Below are 16,694 nucleotides of genomic sequence, written 5' to 3' on the forward strand. Positions count from 1 at the left end.
GTGGCAGGGGAGGGCTGTTCCTTCCTGTTTGTAATCATCAAATCATGAGAAGGTAACATTTGAAAACTTAGGAAATTATATAATACCAAATATCTACTCGTATTTCAAAGACCCATCTTTACTAAATGTGGCTGAGTTCACGCCCCTAAAGAGGGACAAAGAAAGTAATTGCTACATTGTTACAAATAGTCTGGAAAATCTAAATCATGTTATGATGAGGGTGGTGAGACACTGGAACAGGTTGCGCAGAGGGGTTGCAGTTGCCCCATCCCCTGAAACATCCAAGACCAAGGTTGGATGGGGCTTTTAGCAACCTTATCTAATTGAAGATGCCCCTGGTCATCTTCAGACAGGTTGGACTAGGTGACCTTTAAAAGGTCCCATGAATCCAAACTATTCTATGATTTTTTGTGAAGACTAAATCACAAAGATAGTCTTCACAAAGCTTATCTTCACAAAGATGACCAGGACTGTTCTCTGGGCTCATACATTTATTTCGCAACCAGTGTTGTGAAGGTTCACTTGTCAAAATATCAGATGATACTTTTGGCACCGAATCATGTTGCCACTGCTGTTATTTATACTGTGAAGAGAAGAGGTATTCAGCATTGTACAACTACTAACTTTGACTTTTCTCCAACCTGTCTCCACTAACAGGATAGTTTCTTCAGTCTTTTATTTCACTAACTTTGCAATTTGTCCTGCAGTGAGACTGCTTCACTAAGCGGCATTAAAAAGCAATACTGGTGCCTGCTCTCTGGGGTCACTGGCAACCTTCTACATGGGGAGAGGGAAAGAGAAAGAAGCAGCTGAGAAACTCAGGCTGCTGAAAGATCAGGTCAGCCATAATTACCATTGTATTCATTTGCTAAACTGTTCAGTTGAAATCCTAATTACACTAGGACAACCAATTTTGTTCATTAGAGCACAATTAAACTAATCTGAAATTCAAAATAGTAGCACTGTTGTAGTACAGCCATATTGAAGATGAAATATAATCCTTCCTGATTGTTTTCAGAACATCTTCTTTAGCAGGACAATGGAATTTTACAAAAAGACTGGCCTTCTATGACAGAGTTACTACATCAATGGACAAAGGAAGGGCTATGGATGTTGCCTATCTGGACTTCTGTAAAGTCTTTAACATAGTCCCCTGCAATACCCTTCTCTCTAACCTGGAGAGATATGGATTTGATGTGTGGACAGTTTGGTGGATGAGGAATGGCTGGATGGTCAATGGCTCAATGTCTGGATGGACACCAGTGACAAATGGCATTCCTCAGGGGTCTGTGTCGCGACCAGTACCGTTTAATACCTTCATCAGTGACATAGACAGTGGGATTGAGTGCGCAGTCAGCAAACAAGGCGAGTAGTGCTGTTGACACCTTCAAGGGTTGGGATGCCATCTAAAGGGGCTTGGACAGGCTTGAGAGGTGGGTCCATGCAAACCTCATGAGGCTTAACAAGGGCAAGTGCAAGTTCCTACACCTGTGTTAGGGCAACCCCAGTTCCAACACAGGCTACAGGATGAAGGGATTGAGGATATCCCTGAGGAGAAGGACTTGGGGGTACTGGTGGTTGAAAGATTGGACATGATCCAGCAGTGTGTGCTTGCAGCCTAGAAAGCCAATTGTACCCTGGGCTGCATCCAAAGGAGCATGGCAGGAGGTCAAGGAAGGTGATTCTGTCCCTCTGCTCTGGTGAGACTCCACCTGAAGTGCTGTGTCCAGCTCTGGAGTCCTCAGCACAGGAAAGACATGGACCTGCTGGAAAGAGTCCAGAGAAGGGCCACAGAAATGCCAGCAAACCCAAGCCACAGCAACTAACATCCAGCTAGGCTGGCTTGAGCAAGACTTTTTCTTGGAAATGACTGGAATTAGATGACGTTCAGGTCCTTTCCAACCCTAACCATTCTATGATTCTATGATTCCAATCACCCTATTTGTAACTGCATGGGCTTTCTGTTCACCGAGGGAACAAGTACTAACTGGGTTTGGAAGAAAAATTCAGACTTTTCTCCATCAGTGAATATAGCTCCCTCTTTCATCAGTATCCTTGCAGTACCCTTTTACCCTATGTAGAAAGTGACATGTTGTTGAGTAGTAAAAGTTTCACTTGATGCCAAAAAGCTAATAAACAAAAGAAACTATAAAAAACTATAAAAACATTAACAGTAATCACAGAATTAACTGTTGAGCAGCGTTTTGTTGTTTCCTACCAAACAGAAAAGTTGTGCCTGAAAGGCTGGGAGGGAGGAAAAAGTTACTTCCTCAATGACTATTTAAGCTAAAAATTAGGTTTTTAAAGACTTTTTTTAATGATAAAAAACTTTCATGTAAGACTATGTTTCTTGTACTTAATTGAATACAACCAATCTTATTAAACCCAATGAGATTAAGGGGATATCTTGCTCATGTCAGCAAACAGCCAACAATCAAGTCACAAGAACAGAGAGCAGAGTGACGACAGCGCACTGGAGGGAAGCCACCTTCTAACTCATCACCTGTACCAGCCACCACCTCTTAAGCCTTAAACCCTTTGCTGAGGGAGCAAGTTTAACTTTCTCTTCTGGAGTTTTAATGGGATATTTTCATTCTATTCTGATTAAATGTATTGTCAACATTTCATCCGAAGCAACAAATCATTTAAATAATTTGTTTATAATATATATATTAATATATGTATTGAAAAAGAATCAAGATACAGGCATCTTCTTTAGCAGGACAATGGAATTTTACAAAAAGACTGCTAATGATATAACCACTACCAACTGGAATGCCACCACAGCTTTTCATTAGCTCTCTGGGGAAGCCACTGAAAGACTTCCATCTAAAAGACTGCACTACTGATGAGTTTATGAAGTCTAAGATTGACCTGAAAATACACACTTAGAAGAGTATCTTACACTCCAAGACTGCTGCTCCAAATGTTCAGATACAGAATTTGGGCTTTCTTCTATCACTCGTTTCTTACCAAAAGTATGTTTTGGAATGGGGTCCTTATGTGGATATGTGGGAATAAATTTGGTAAGATTCAGTTCATGAAGCATGGTGATACAAAAGAAAAGCTTTTTCTGTATATATTTTTAGCAAGCTGAAAAACTCCACGTTGAAAAATTACAAAATCTTTCAGAAACATGTTTTTGCTACAAAAATGACCAAACAGTTATAATGCAGTTATGGATCAACATTTCTGCCATATACGACCACAGAAAATCTAAAAGTATGACAAGAAAGATATTAATGTAGTCTACTGATTTAGCAAAAATTCCTGAGATATTTCCATTCTGGCTTAAACTTCAACCCCGGAACTGAACCCTAATGAATTCTAAAAGATTCAGAGCAAAGAATACAGCATTAAATGTACACTTAAAATCTTAACTCACTCTGTATCAAGACAGGCAAAAATCAAGCTCACCATGGAAACTAAGCATTAGCCTGTCACTGTCAGTACAGGAGTGTATACAGAACTGTATAGAAGATAAGAATGTTTTCAGTAATCCATAATACCTTGGCCTTCACATGTTAAAAACTGCTGGGGAAGGAAGCAACAGACAGAAAGGGAGAGATGATAGCAAGGAAATTGTATTGGCTAAAGGCTATATGCAAAGCATAAAACACAAAAGCCAGATAAAAAGAAACATAGCAAAATGCAAAACAGTGTTTCTGCCATAGGGAATACCACAAAATTTGCTAGAGAAAATGGATTACATGGCCTGACAGCAGCAAGTGGATGCCAGAGACTGTTCTTATAGCAGTCTATAAGAACAATCTATAACTGAGAACTAAGCTATAATAGCTGTATTGTTACAACTTTCAGTGGGCCAAAACTTGCAGCTTTTACTCAGCCAGCTCTCACATTAGTACTATGCAGTATTTAGCAGCGGACTTGGGCACCCATCCTGCATTGAAAACTCTGGTGCTGCCCTGTATGGAAACTACTGTCCGTACACCCCCACCCCCACCCCACCCCCCACTTAAAATAGACATGTCAAACAAATTTCTGCAATAGTATTCACTATTGTCAGACCTGCTTTTTCACTACAGCACTGTGAGAGGAGTAGAGATGTGCATGTCTCAGACCTGAACTGTCTCTTCATCCTTGACTGCTACGATATGGCTTAGGCAAGAAAGGGAGAAGACAAGCCAGAGAAGTTGTGACATACCCCAGAACATCTGGTAAGGTGTAGCAACCCTTTCTGTCATTCTTTCACAAGCAATCATAGCAATATGAGACTCTCCAATAGCCCAGAGGTAACATCTCCTTTTCAACTGGACACCTTAAAACTTGTCATGAAGATCAGTTGCTTTTAATCACTGAGAAATCAATTGTGCTGACATACCAGTATTGTTTTCCCCCAGGGCCTCCCTCAGTGGCTACTGTGTCCTTTTAAAACACATCATCAAATTAATACTTCTGATGGCAAGCGATTACCCTCCTGGGGTTTTTCAATTGGTTTCCTGTGTCTTATTAAAACATTGCTAATTGATGTTAACATTCTCACTACTATCCCAGCAATCAATTTGATAGACACTTCATGATACTGTCACCAATAGCATTTTCTGGTTTTTTAAAGTACCTATTGCCACACAGCCTTGAAGGACTGCCACCAAACTATGTGCTCAAACTCGACAGCGATGCACACTGACTGCATGTTTATGGGTAGGGGTTGTGGTCTATGTGCACCCCTACAGCACATGTCACCATCCCCAGCTGTGGAAGCCCAGACAAAGAGCTGGCAAATACTCTTCCATTTACGTGTTTTTCTCTGCTACAAAGACACACTATACAAGAGTTCTAAATACTAGATAAATCATGGGAAGGAGTCATCACATGTTTTTCTGAGGCACACAGTAGACAGAGGAGGAAGAAGAGAGGTGAGGCACTGCATACCCATAGGACACAGAACTGTGGCTTTTTGGTTGCAAGGCCTAGGATGCCTGTTCTGTGAAAATAAACCTATGCATCTCATACTACTGCTAGAACTTTGTACACAGCTTAGGTCCTCATAATAATTTCCCTGAAAATATAATTTGTCTTGTTTACCCCCTGACATTCCCAAATTAGCTTTTGTCTTCTCTTTAATTGAATCAATGACATTTTTTTGCATAAATGATATTTTAAAAATTATTAATCATGAACAAATGTAAAATTCCATTTCCTCTTTTTTTTTTCAACAAATCAATGAAGTCAAGTATGTTGCTATCAAATGCATGCTGGTCATTTATTCATTTCTGGTGTTTACTATTTTCTGTTCAGGAACAGACTGTTTCATTAAAGGTAAAACATATTTGTCTTCTAGTTTTTGAAACTGCAAATATTACACTGAAATTAAAATCACAGATTGAATATCCATGATCACGGGGGAACTTCTGATTTCTGTAGAACTGGGATTTCACACTAGATGTTACTGACCAGGATGTTTCAGTCATAAAGGATGTTTTCAGCAGAGAACTTAAAATCTGGAGCATGTGAATAACTACCTACTTCATCAAACTACAGAGCAAGAGACTGGTTTTCGGCACATGGACACTCAGTCAGATATACGTACTAAACCAACACCCACCAGGCAAGGCCCTTTATGAATGCCAAAGTCATATACAGAACTGAAGATTTTGAACAGCTTCCCTTTGTGTCTTAGCTCAACACAATTGCCAAAGGAAGACAGGAAGATGTCCTTTAGCCTACTTCTGTACATGGAGGTGGAAGAAAAATTTTAGCCCATTTTACCCTGCCTTCTGGTGGGAGACTCTGAAGTGAGAGCTACAAAAATGTATAGGCAGAGAACAGAATGGCTCCAGCCATTCATCTGAGAGGACTTAACACCTTAAATGATGAACCGAAGAGGTATTCAGCACAGAAATCTTATTTCTATTTCAGTAAGTCAATAGGAAAAGGAAAAATAATACCTGGTTTTCTGCTCCTTCTTTCGAACTAAAATAGTAAATAAATAAATAAAAATCAAATTCTCCTGCTCCTGCTTTCACTCATAGGGCTCTAAGTAAAACAACCGGGTCATGGAAGTCAGATTTAGTTGACTGGACTGGACTGACGTTCCGGCTTTGTTTATTACTTATGTCCACTGCCCATGCTCACAGAGAAAAGGAGAGACATGGATTGCAGTGAACTACGTTTAGACATGGAAACTTTTCAAAGATAATTTTGTTCTGCAACATTGTTCTCTGAGCCTCTTCTCCTCAATAATGCAGAATGACGTTGCCATCAACTGTTAGCACTGTGTCAAAAAATGCCCTTTGGGAATACAGCACCTCTTCTCTATTCTTCCTTGTTTTAACTCCTGTGCATCCCAGACAGCCATTACGGTGATTCTTTCCCACAGCTTCTCTAATGACTAGATCTGTAAGGAACATATAAAGAAGCTTTAAGCATTATGTTTCTTCTGGGAAAATTCTGACATTGGCTGCATACCTAATTTTGCAACCTTAACTCTAGTGTAGCGATTTAAATGCACACAAACACACAGATCTTTTTAATGACCAATCTGAAAAATAAATAAATAAATATATTTGAACTCATCCCACATAACTGACTTTCAATCTGTACAGCAGGACCAAATTCTTGGGAGAACAAAGATGAGTGTTCCTTGAGTTCGTGCAGTTGTTGGCATCAGGAATAGCTGTTACTAAAGGCAACCAGCCAGTAATTTGCTGGTACATTTCACAGCCATTTGCTTATACCAGAAGAAGTTTGAGCTTCAGGCATCATGGGTTCTGCAAGGGACTGTGAACAAATCCCTTCTTCGGAATGCAGTCCCCCTATTTCTTCCTCTTCCACCTCCTTGAATCTTCGCCACCTCCTTGAATCCTTCTTATCTGCCTTCAACTCTACACCTTTGTACTGAAGTCGGGTCTTTTTTAATCCCACTTTTCTGTGCTACTGCAGCAACATTAGCAGGGCATTGAGAACATTGGAGAGCCTGTCTCTGTGCTCCATTTAAGTAACTAGATTGAATAAGAAAAGACCCTCCCAGACTGCAAGCCTGACAACGTCAGTGCTGAGCTGGCTGTGGTGACAACGCATGCACAGCCCCCTCTATCACTGCAGAAGGGCCCTGGGGTGGCGCAAGCACTGCAAGTGGTCCAGGCTCCTCCAAGACATTATCTTGGAGACCCCCTCACACACCAGTCAGTTTATAATAGCTCAGTCAAAATGACAGCACCTCTCTTGAAACATTAACAAACCTATTTCTGACAGGGTTTGTTCCCTGATTCTAGGAAGCACCCTTTCTCATCCACCAGAAAGTCCCTGTTCCACAGTAAAAACTGCTTGATGTTCCCTGACTTTTTTCAAGCACAGACTGACACATAAATTTTTCAAATTGTAAGGTATCTGAATTGCCAAAGTTTTCAGTGACTCAAACCAGATTCTCCCAGAAGAAAGTTTTGGCAGCTACAAGCCCTGCCTACAAATCTAGGTATAGAGGAAATGCATTAAAGTATTGAGCACAATGTCTTAGCAGCATGGCTGCAGGACAATTCAGTCTGAGTAACAGCGAGGCCATAACCAAGTAGACAACATATACAATCGCTCAGATGAACTCCAGTAAAACCTTTATGCCCTACCACAACATCGCTCATTTTCTTTTTGCTAGATGTGTCAGAGAAGAATGCTATCTAAGGCATTTGGAATTCATGACTAGAAGCTTCAAAGATGGCTTTCAAAGTTCAAAGGCGTGTGATAATTTTATTAAATGGTTCCAAAATTTTTAAGAAATACAGATATGCCTTTTCTGCATATGTGCAAGAAAGATTCCTCCTGCCCACCAGACACAAACTTTCTCTCCTGCTAATACTAAACACTGGGCATGAAATACTTTGGTTGGTTAATAAGAAACAGAAATACCGTTACAAAATTTAAAGACTAAAGAAAATGCAGCATTTCATAACAGCAAGCGAAATTATCATTTTACCTTCATCTTTTATCAAAGTTAACAGTTGTGACTGTGCCACTAAATAGAGATGGCTAAATCAACCAGAACAGGTAGCAGATACAACTATTTGTTATTTAGCCAGATGATAACTCAAGCAGAATTTAGTTTATCAGTACACTTTAGTTATGTCTCTCACACTGGAAAATATTTCACAAAATCATAAAGAGTGGAACTGTGTAAACAGGGGCAGCTTTATCCTGCCCCTTGTTTATAACTATCAGGTTATCATATTAGCTTTCCTGTTACAAAAAACTGCTGTTCACTTACATCACAGAGGGCAAGTACAAACAAGCTTCAAAGCAAAAATGTTTTGTGGGAATTTATCCATTACCCTTCTTAATTGAAAAGTTTTAACTGCTGTAGCATAGCACAATATATTGTAGCACTCCTATTAAGCATCAACAAAATTGCTTTGCTACAGTAATATGCGAGCAAATAGGATTCAAGAGAAGTAATCTAATTTTTATCTAATTCTAGTAATTTGATTTTATCAGACCTTAGCTATACCTGTGGAAATCACAGTTGTAGTGCTAAAGCATTCTACTTCACAAGCCAGAATAAATTCAAGCACTTCAGATACTTGATATTTTTTAGATCAGTATGAACATACAGGAAAAAAAAAAAAAAAAAAAGAAGAAAAAAGGCAAAAATGTATCCTGATTAAGAAACCAATTTGTGTGTGTACACTCACAAGCACACCTATAGCCTTCAGGATTTTTGAATATACAGAACAATTGCTTTCCTCCTGTATGAGCAAGATAACAGAAAGAACATGGCTCCTCCTGTCCTGAGGTATGCACCACTCTCTTGCTACAGACATTCAATTCCATTTATTTTTATCCCAGGAAAACCACCACTGATTCAGTTAGCCTGTCTTTAAAAGTAACCCTTCACTGTTCCTCATACAGACACTGTAAGGGAAATCATTATGAATGCCAGGGTGTTTTTTTCATCAGAAAAGACATATCCAGCCCTAACAGCAGGACAAAATAACAGGTAAAGGTTTCACTGAAGCAAGAACCTGGCTATTGAGAATTGGCTACACAAACAACAAACAGCAAATAACGGAGTCCACCTACCTGATTCAGATAGTTGCAAGCTCCTGGTTTCCCAGAGCACAGCACACCACACACTGCATGTGAATCAGCTCGCTCACATACCTGAAAGGTCCATATCAATACCTAATGTGGAACTGAAAAATGTGGCTTTTCAGGAGTTGTAAAGGAACAGAAAAGCTTTTTCTAGGCCAGTTACTTAGCTAATCCAGTCTGCAAAAGCCATGAGGTCTTGAGACAGAAGACATGAAACTGCCACCATGAAACTGACAATGCTTTTCATTTACATATCAGGTATTTTATAGCACCTTATAAAGGTCAGGAATAATTTCAAAGCCTTGTAGAACTTCCAAAGTGAGGGCTCTTTTTGCTGAAAGATAGAAGGGGAAGCAAGCCAACTGAAGTTTTTGCATGTGTGTTTTAAAAATTTTTGCAGTACTTTAATCAGCAAATTTCACAGAACTTGAAGAGAAAACTGCTGGATCCATTTTATAGCGATGAGGCAGTTTATTCATGGTGTGATAACAGGTCATATCAGAACTGGGCAAAGAACATACATTTGATTTCTAGCCTCTGCAGTACTGCATAGCATCATGTATTTAATTACAAAATATATTTATATGTATTTAACAATTAGTAACATCACAGGTGTTTTGAACCTTCACCGTGAATCATAAAAGCACTCTTATTCTACAAAAGTACTTTGAAAGTATGCATCAGTAGTTAGGTTATCAGACGCATTTACCTCTAGAAGGCAGGAGCAATCTCACATATGGCAAATATTTCATTAGGTTTTATTTTTGCTTTACAATACCAGAAAGGGTTCTGATATCCTGAAATATGCCAGACAGTACCCACCACAATACACTACTCTAGAGAAAGTAGAAATATATTCCAACATAAAATATAAATTAGAAATATATTCCGATTGTCAAAGCTAAACAATTTCTTAGACTAAAAGGATTCTGAGCAATTTCATGATGCAGGAAGAGGCATTTAATAACAGAAAATTTAAATTGTCAATAGAGGTGTCACATAGTAAATTAAAAGACTTCACTGTCCACTTGAAAAATAATAAATATGCAATGGATACAGTAAACCAAAGATCTGTGCGCCTCAGCACACAGAGGTCTGGGTTTGTCATGAAAAATCCTCTGGGTCCATACATTCTGGGGTTTTTCGTAAGCAGAACCCCAAAACAACAGTGCTCAGATTGAAACTGGATTTTGAGAGGGCTCTTTTTCCTGTGGCAGGCACTCAGAAATCCTGCTGACAGTCTAATTTACAAGAAAGCGATGATGTCTTTTTGATAAAGCATTCTTCTAGTTTCACATACCCAAGTTTTCAGATAAATTCAGACTTTCTGATTTCTGTGAAACATACAAAAAGATCAAGATCCCAAAGAATGCAAGGAAATAGACAGGAAATGAAAGCACAGTATTTATCAAGTTTGCATTTTAACATCAAGCCTGTGAGTGTGTACATACTCTGATGTGTTCAGGAAACTACATGCATATTGCATATAGCGAAGTCCCTTGATTCCTATAAGTATAAAATAATAGGATTGAAAATCACATCAACAGACAAAATGCTGCAAGTAAAAGACAGTATTTATTTGTTTAGTTTAAAACATTACTAGATAGAAACATTGATAGAACATTAATTTAAAAGAAAAGGCGTAATATATTCATTCAAAACTAGGCTGTTAAGCATATAGATTTAAATTCTAATTTTTCAAACACATAATGAAAGAAACTCGTATTTTACAAATAGCTGTTTTAACAGATCTTATGAAAAACACGTTGAAAAATAACTGTCAAAATCTGCCTCTTTAAATATACAAAACATCCTCGCTGTGCTAAAGGTATCTTCCTTAAAAGCCAAAAATATCTAAACCAACAGCTGAGTCCACGTCAAACCCTGCTGAAAGCAGTAGTGACATAAAAGTGTAAAAGCACTGTACAAAGTAAGTACAGCTTTTGTCTTAATACTGTACATACTCGTATTTTTTTAAAATGTTTTATGAAAACTGCTGTTACTGAACTTAACATCCTTTCCTGCCTGCAGAAAAAAAATGAGCTACTGATATTATCTCTGCTTACTAAAATGTCTCCTTTTTTGAATGTGAATTTTCTCTCACAATTCAAAAGGAATTTTACCACATATTTCAATGCGAACAGGAGTGAATGTTTTCTTCAGCATATCACTGTGTAATCCCTCTTTCTCTCACTTGTTTTCCCCCTTAGTTTCATAACCAAAACATTATAAAATTTAATACATTAGCTGAAGAAATCAGAACTCAAGAACTTCAGTTTATGAGGTTGATCTACAGATTAGGTCATTGTAAAACAGTGTTCAATTAAACTGAAACTAATTGAAAATAATGCTGCATGCTTTGTAATCAACATCCCTCTCCCTCTCCTGCTTTCTTTATAGTCCCTTCTGGCATTCCTTCTGGAATGAGCTCTTTAAGAAAGTGCGGTATCCCGGATCATCCACATACTCATTCCTAAAGCGGGAACTCAGTACTCTCTGCCTCTTCTTCTCTCCCAAGATAATGTCTGCTCCATAAAATGTGTCTTCAAATCTCATGTCAGAGGCTGTAGACTAAAACCAGACATAAATTACACATATAGCTTCATACAGGCCATCATATTCTGACAAGTTACATGGAAACACAGATTTGGATAGACCATATGAAGCTAGCTAGACTACTATTATGCAGTTACAACTGTTTTCAGGAAGACGCCTAAATATTAAATATATATTTTAAATGTAGATTTAAAGCATAATTTTTACTTTTCTGTATTTTGCATATACTACTGACCATTTAGTTCTCTAGGTCTGCAGTGTTCCTTAGAAACATCTGACCAACATTAGTTGTTAGTTTTGATTTTATCCAGAGGTCACACAATCACTCCAATTCAAGGTGAAAACCAGCAACATGGAAGTAATGTAACTGTTGGGCAGGTTCAATCCTCGCTGTATTTTCTACTGCTTTGTGTTATTCAGATAAGTTTGAAATGCAAGGTACTACAGCACAGACCTCTGAAAAGAAACTTTCACACTGCCTAATTTTCAAGGAATCAGAGTCACAATTTTGGTTGCCTGCCAGCAAACTTGAACCATTTGGGAATCAACTGAAACCAAGCAGCAGGACAGCAAACAGCAAGCCAGCTGGGAAAAAGCAGCTGCAGAAATTTCTGGAACAACTTCCACTACTGAGTCATGGTAAAATTGCCAGGACTGGGAATAGCATCATTTGTAACGAAATGGTGTCACTTATTTCAAGACATGGGAACAGCATCACTAGCTGTCTTTAACTTGCATAGTTTTCAGCATGAGGAGAGAAGGAGGTGCTGGCCATAGCCAGTAAGTTTAAGTTCTGGATTCATAGAATTTGAGGCAATAATAGAAAACCATGAAAAGGTCTGAGCACAGGCTGTAGCTTATTTTATTTAGTTGACCAAATTCAGTGTTTTTAACCTGTACTTAATCCTCCACTGAAGTCAGTTGTGTCAAATGCAAAAAAAACCCAAAACAAAACCATGATGTCAATAAAAACACCATTTTAAAAAGAGTAGCATAAACCCAACTATATTTGTATCGTTATCCTTAGTGAACTGCAAGTTTGCATTCTACAGAATGTGCAATTAATTATAAATGCTTTTTACACATAGTCTCTAAAAAAAAAAAAAGTTTGTGGAATACTTTCCAAGCACAATGAAAAGTCCAATTGAATATAACCAACCAGATTGTTTATTTAAAACTTTCCAAGACATCTATCTTAACTCTAAATGGTCAGGACACTGAAAGATGTGTGCATTAATGCCAAATACACTGACAAAAAGGTATCTTAGCCAGGAATATTTTACCACTGCACTTCCCATTAGAAAGAGCTGTCCTAATCATATTCTATTCCTTTAGTAAAACAGGGTATCCTGTCAGTAAACACTCCCTCAGCAGGCTGACAGCCTCATTTCTCTTTATCTTTCCCAGCTTTACCTCCCCTTTCGTGAACGATGCCAATCCTTTCCTTTGATAAACTCCTAGATTCTGAAATATAAGGCATCTATTTTTGGATTGGCTGCTGAGAACTGGATGAAAGGAAATTATGATAACAAGGCTGGCAGCTGCACACGGCAAGAAGCACAGAAAGGGAAAGTCAGTGTGGAACCTTCTTCAGCTACCTCAGTATGTAATGTGATGTATTACATCATACAATCTGACAGATGCCTGCAGAATCAACTTTTCACATCATTACCCTACAACTCCTTACACCCAGCTTTCAAGAATCAGCTAATTAATGTCACATAATGAATGTGTGAACAGGTATTGTATATGAGTCCACCTCCCTGCAGCAATGAAAAAATATACTGTACACTGCTCTCCTTTTCAAAGCTTCACTGCAGTGAAGCAACACAGTTTTGAACAAACAGCTCTAAACAGAACATGGACATGAGAAGAACATGTGCTCTGCTGAGTTGGCTTGATAATGGATTGAATTGTACAACATTTAGAAGTAATGACAAGGCCAGCAGTTGTCCTGTCTCCCCCGACTACTCTATGGCAGACCTTTCCCTTTTCAGTCTTTAAGTGTTCTGCTTCTATGAACCTCAACACTTTTCCACATGGCAGGCATACAAATAACTAGCTTGTGGATATTCTTTGAAACTGCAGGAAACAAAAAATCCAGTGACACTGATGAGTTCTGATCAGGCACTTTGTTTCTTAGAACAAGTTAATTGCATTTTTATTAAATTCAAGGCTTTTAAAAGCATTGCATTTAAAAGCTCTGAAAACTTGAGAAGTTTTTTAAAAAGTATGCACGTTATAAGCATACTGAAAGAACAGAATGTCTGTCAATTTAAATATTTACTAATGTGATAATTCATGCTCTGACAGCTGATCGAACAAGATGTCCCTTTTAGGAGAAAAGAATTATGTCTGACAACAGCATCTGCCTGTACTAGAAGAACAACTAACCACTAGCAAATTGACACTTGTGCTAATTGTTGTGTTGACTAAGAGAGTCATGTTAGTACAGGCTTCACAAAACATTTGTCCAATTTAAACTGAAAATCTAGAATATAGCCAAGAATAATGTTATTGGCATTTCAAGCATATACACTATGAGCAAATACTCACAAAACGTGCTTTTACTCTTTTAGGGAGCTCTTCATCTAGTGTATAGATCTCCTCTCTCTTCATTACTATTTGAGAGCCATCTTCAAACTCGACCTAATTGGAAAAATGCATATTTGAATATAAAATCATAATTTAACTCTTGCAGGAAGTTTCTGGGAATGTCTCCAGACAAAAATGTATGTGCAAATACAAAAGATTTATATTTTGCTATCTATTTCAGGAAGCTAAAATGAGGTTAAAATATAAAAAAAAAAAAAAGTTATTTCTTAGGAAATGCAACACATGCATAAGTTGAAACAGGTTTCTAAGCAGAGGCTTCAAAATCATCACTGACACATACACAACAAAGTAAAATTTATTAGATTAGGAATGCTGAGCAGTAACAATACAGACACCATTTTGTGGGAATGACATATTGAAATGTCTTCATGTCATTTTTACTCACCTCTAATTTTTTTTTTTGCTTGCCTCTAATAAATAAATAATTAATTTTAACATTCTGTGATTCAAGGTTGAGGAAGACCATATCAAGAGAAAGAAAGTATGAGTGACAACTAAGGAAATACCAGTTAACAGAATTCTATTGAATCTGATGGAATTTCTTTAAAATGCTCTGTTCAGAAGATGAAAAGCTTTATCATGCTTAGGTTTAGATTTAATCCAACATGAACCCCGTTAGCAGAAAATGAGAAAGGAAATGTAACTAGGTGTGGGGAATGTTAAAATGCTTGGGTTTTGAAGCATTTAAACCTTTTCAGTTGCTGCTGTTTCTTTTTTAATACTTCATCTAACAATTGTGAATTTCAGCTATTATCTATGACTGCAGTTTTAGTTCCCACAGAAATTGTATTTAAGTATAAAGTTCAGTATAAAACTAAAAGTAGTCCATTCCAAATCTTAAGTGACTTAATGAAAACACATAAATGACAACAGACTTAGGGGGAAGAATAAACCCAAATTCAAACATATGAAAATACCAACTTATTGAAAGTATTATTATAGATAAAACTGAAAAAAAAACCCGTATTTGAACTTGTAAATGCACTGGATTTTGAAGGCTCAAATTAAAACTTTCCACAACTGAGTATGTCAGATTAATTGTTAATAGATGAAAAATCTGAGATAGTATATTTATTCTCAAAAGCCAGGGTACAGATCTATGAACTACTAACTTCTTTAAAAGCTATTTTTTAACAGCAATTAATAGGAAGCACAAATCTGGAATGCCTTTCAAATCCACAGAACACAGATGATAACAAAGTCACAAAAGTCATACTTGCTGGTCTTTGCTCCTCTTACTAACTCCATAAGCCTAGTCTGTAAGCAGTATGCTAGAGAAATTTAAAGGTCAATTTGGCTTAAGCTTGTTTAATAAAATTATGACAATTTAGATATTTCTCATCAGGATACAGGAGCAGTCTTTCTGCTATTCCCCCGCCTTACTGTACAATACATTTGGTAATATGTTTTTGCATGATACAGTAGGTAATAATGTTTTCTGTATCACGGGTGAAAGAACCAGGCAGGAAATGAACTCTGCCAGCTCCATGTGATCAGAAAATCACCTCCTGAATGGGAAATGTGCTTATTTTCAGTGTGCAGCAGGAGTAACTGCTTCATACCACAGAATCAGGTACGCTTGCATTATGAAATATATTGAATATTTACAACGAAGAGTAACTGGAAGTTCTTCAGCTATAATTCAGCATAGCACACTGGAAATTAATTGCCTACCATTAAATGCAAACACAAGAGCTCCTCTAAGACTTCAAATAGTATCATGATTCATGCAAAATATAAACCTACCACCTCTAATAGTTCCAATTTCATTCAGACTCCAGATACTATATTTCAAATCATCAATTTTAACCAGCAAGTTATTTTATTCTGACTTCTGTTGCTGCACCTTGTTTTTGTAGTATGTTATCTCCATGAGATTTTATCAGGACATCATAAATTAAAAGGTCAGCTGACATTATTAGGAAGCAGTTAATAAAGTTCTGGTGTCCTCAACATAAAAAGGACATGGAACTGCTGGAACAAGTCCAGAGGAGGGCCACGAGGATGATCAGGGGACTGGAGCACCTCCCGTATGAAGATAGGCTGAGGAAGTTGGGGCTGTTCAGCCTGGAGAAGAGAAGGCTGCATGGGGACCTAATAGCAGCCTTCCAGTACCTGAAGGGGGCCTATAGGGATGCTGGGGAGGGACTCTTCGTCAGGGACTGTAGTGACAGGACAAGGGGTAACGGGTTAAAACTTAAACAGGGGAAGTTTACATTGGATATAAGGAGGAAATTCTTTCCTGTTAGGGTGGTGAGACACTGGAATCGGTTGCCCAGGGAGGTTGTGAGTGCTCCATCCCTGGCGGTGTTCAAGGCCAGGTTGGAGGAAGCCTTGTGTGGGATGGTTTAGTGTGAGGTGTCCCTGTCCATGGCAGGGGGGTTGGAACTAGATGATCTTGAGGTCCTTTCCAACCCTAACTATTCTATGATTCTAAGTTAATGGGTAATTCAAGAATCTGAAATGAAACTCAAAATTTA

At 38.0% G+C, this 16,694-nt stretch overlaps 1 protein-coding gene across 6 annotated transcripts in view; it reads right to left on the bottom strand.

Moving 5' to 3' along the window:
- Positions 1 to 9,514: 9,514 nt before the first annotated feature.
- KDM4C (lysine demethylase 4C) overlaps positions 9,515 to 16,694 on the bottom strand; it is a 261,790-nt gene continuing 254,610 nt past the window's right edge. For all 6 annotated transcript variants that reach the window (XM_065662339.1, XM_065662337.1, XM_065662336.1 and 3 more), the window contains 2 exons: positions 14,155 to 14,247; positions 9,515 to 11,613 (listed from right to left, as the gene is read on the bottom strand). In XM_065662339.1, coding sequence (XP_065518411.1) covers positions 11,437 to 11,613; positions 14,155 to 14,247 — 270 coding nt within the window. In that variant the 3' untranslated portion in view covers positions 9,515 to 11,436. The remainder of the gene's footprint in view (positions 11,614 to 14,154; positions 14,248 to 16,694) is intronic.

This window comes from Lathamus discolor, chromosome Z, assembly GCF_037157495.1.
Source record: "Lathamus discolor isolate bLatDis1 chromosome Z, bLatDis1.hap1, whole genome shotgun sequence".
Lineage (NCBI taxonomy): Eukaryota > Metazoa > Chordata > Aves > Psittaciformes > Psittacidae > Lathamus > Lathamus discolor.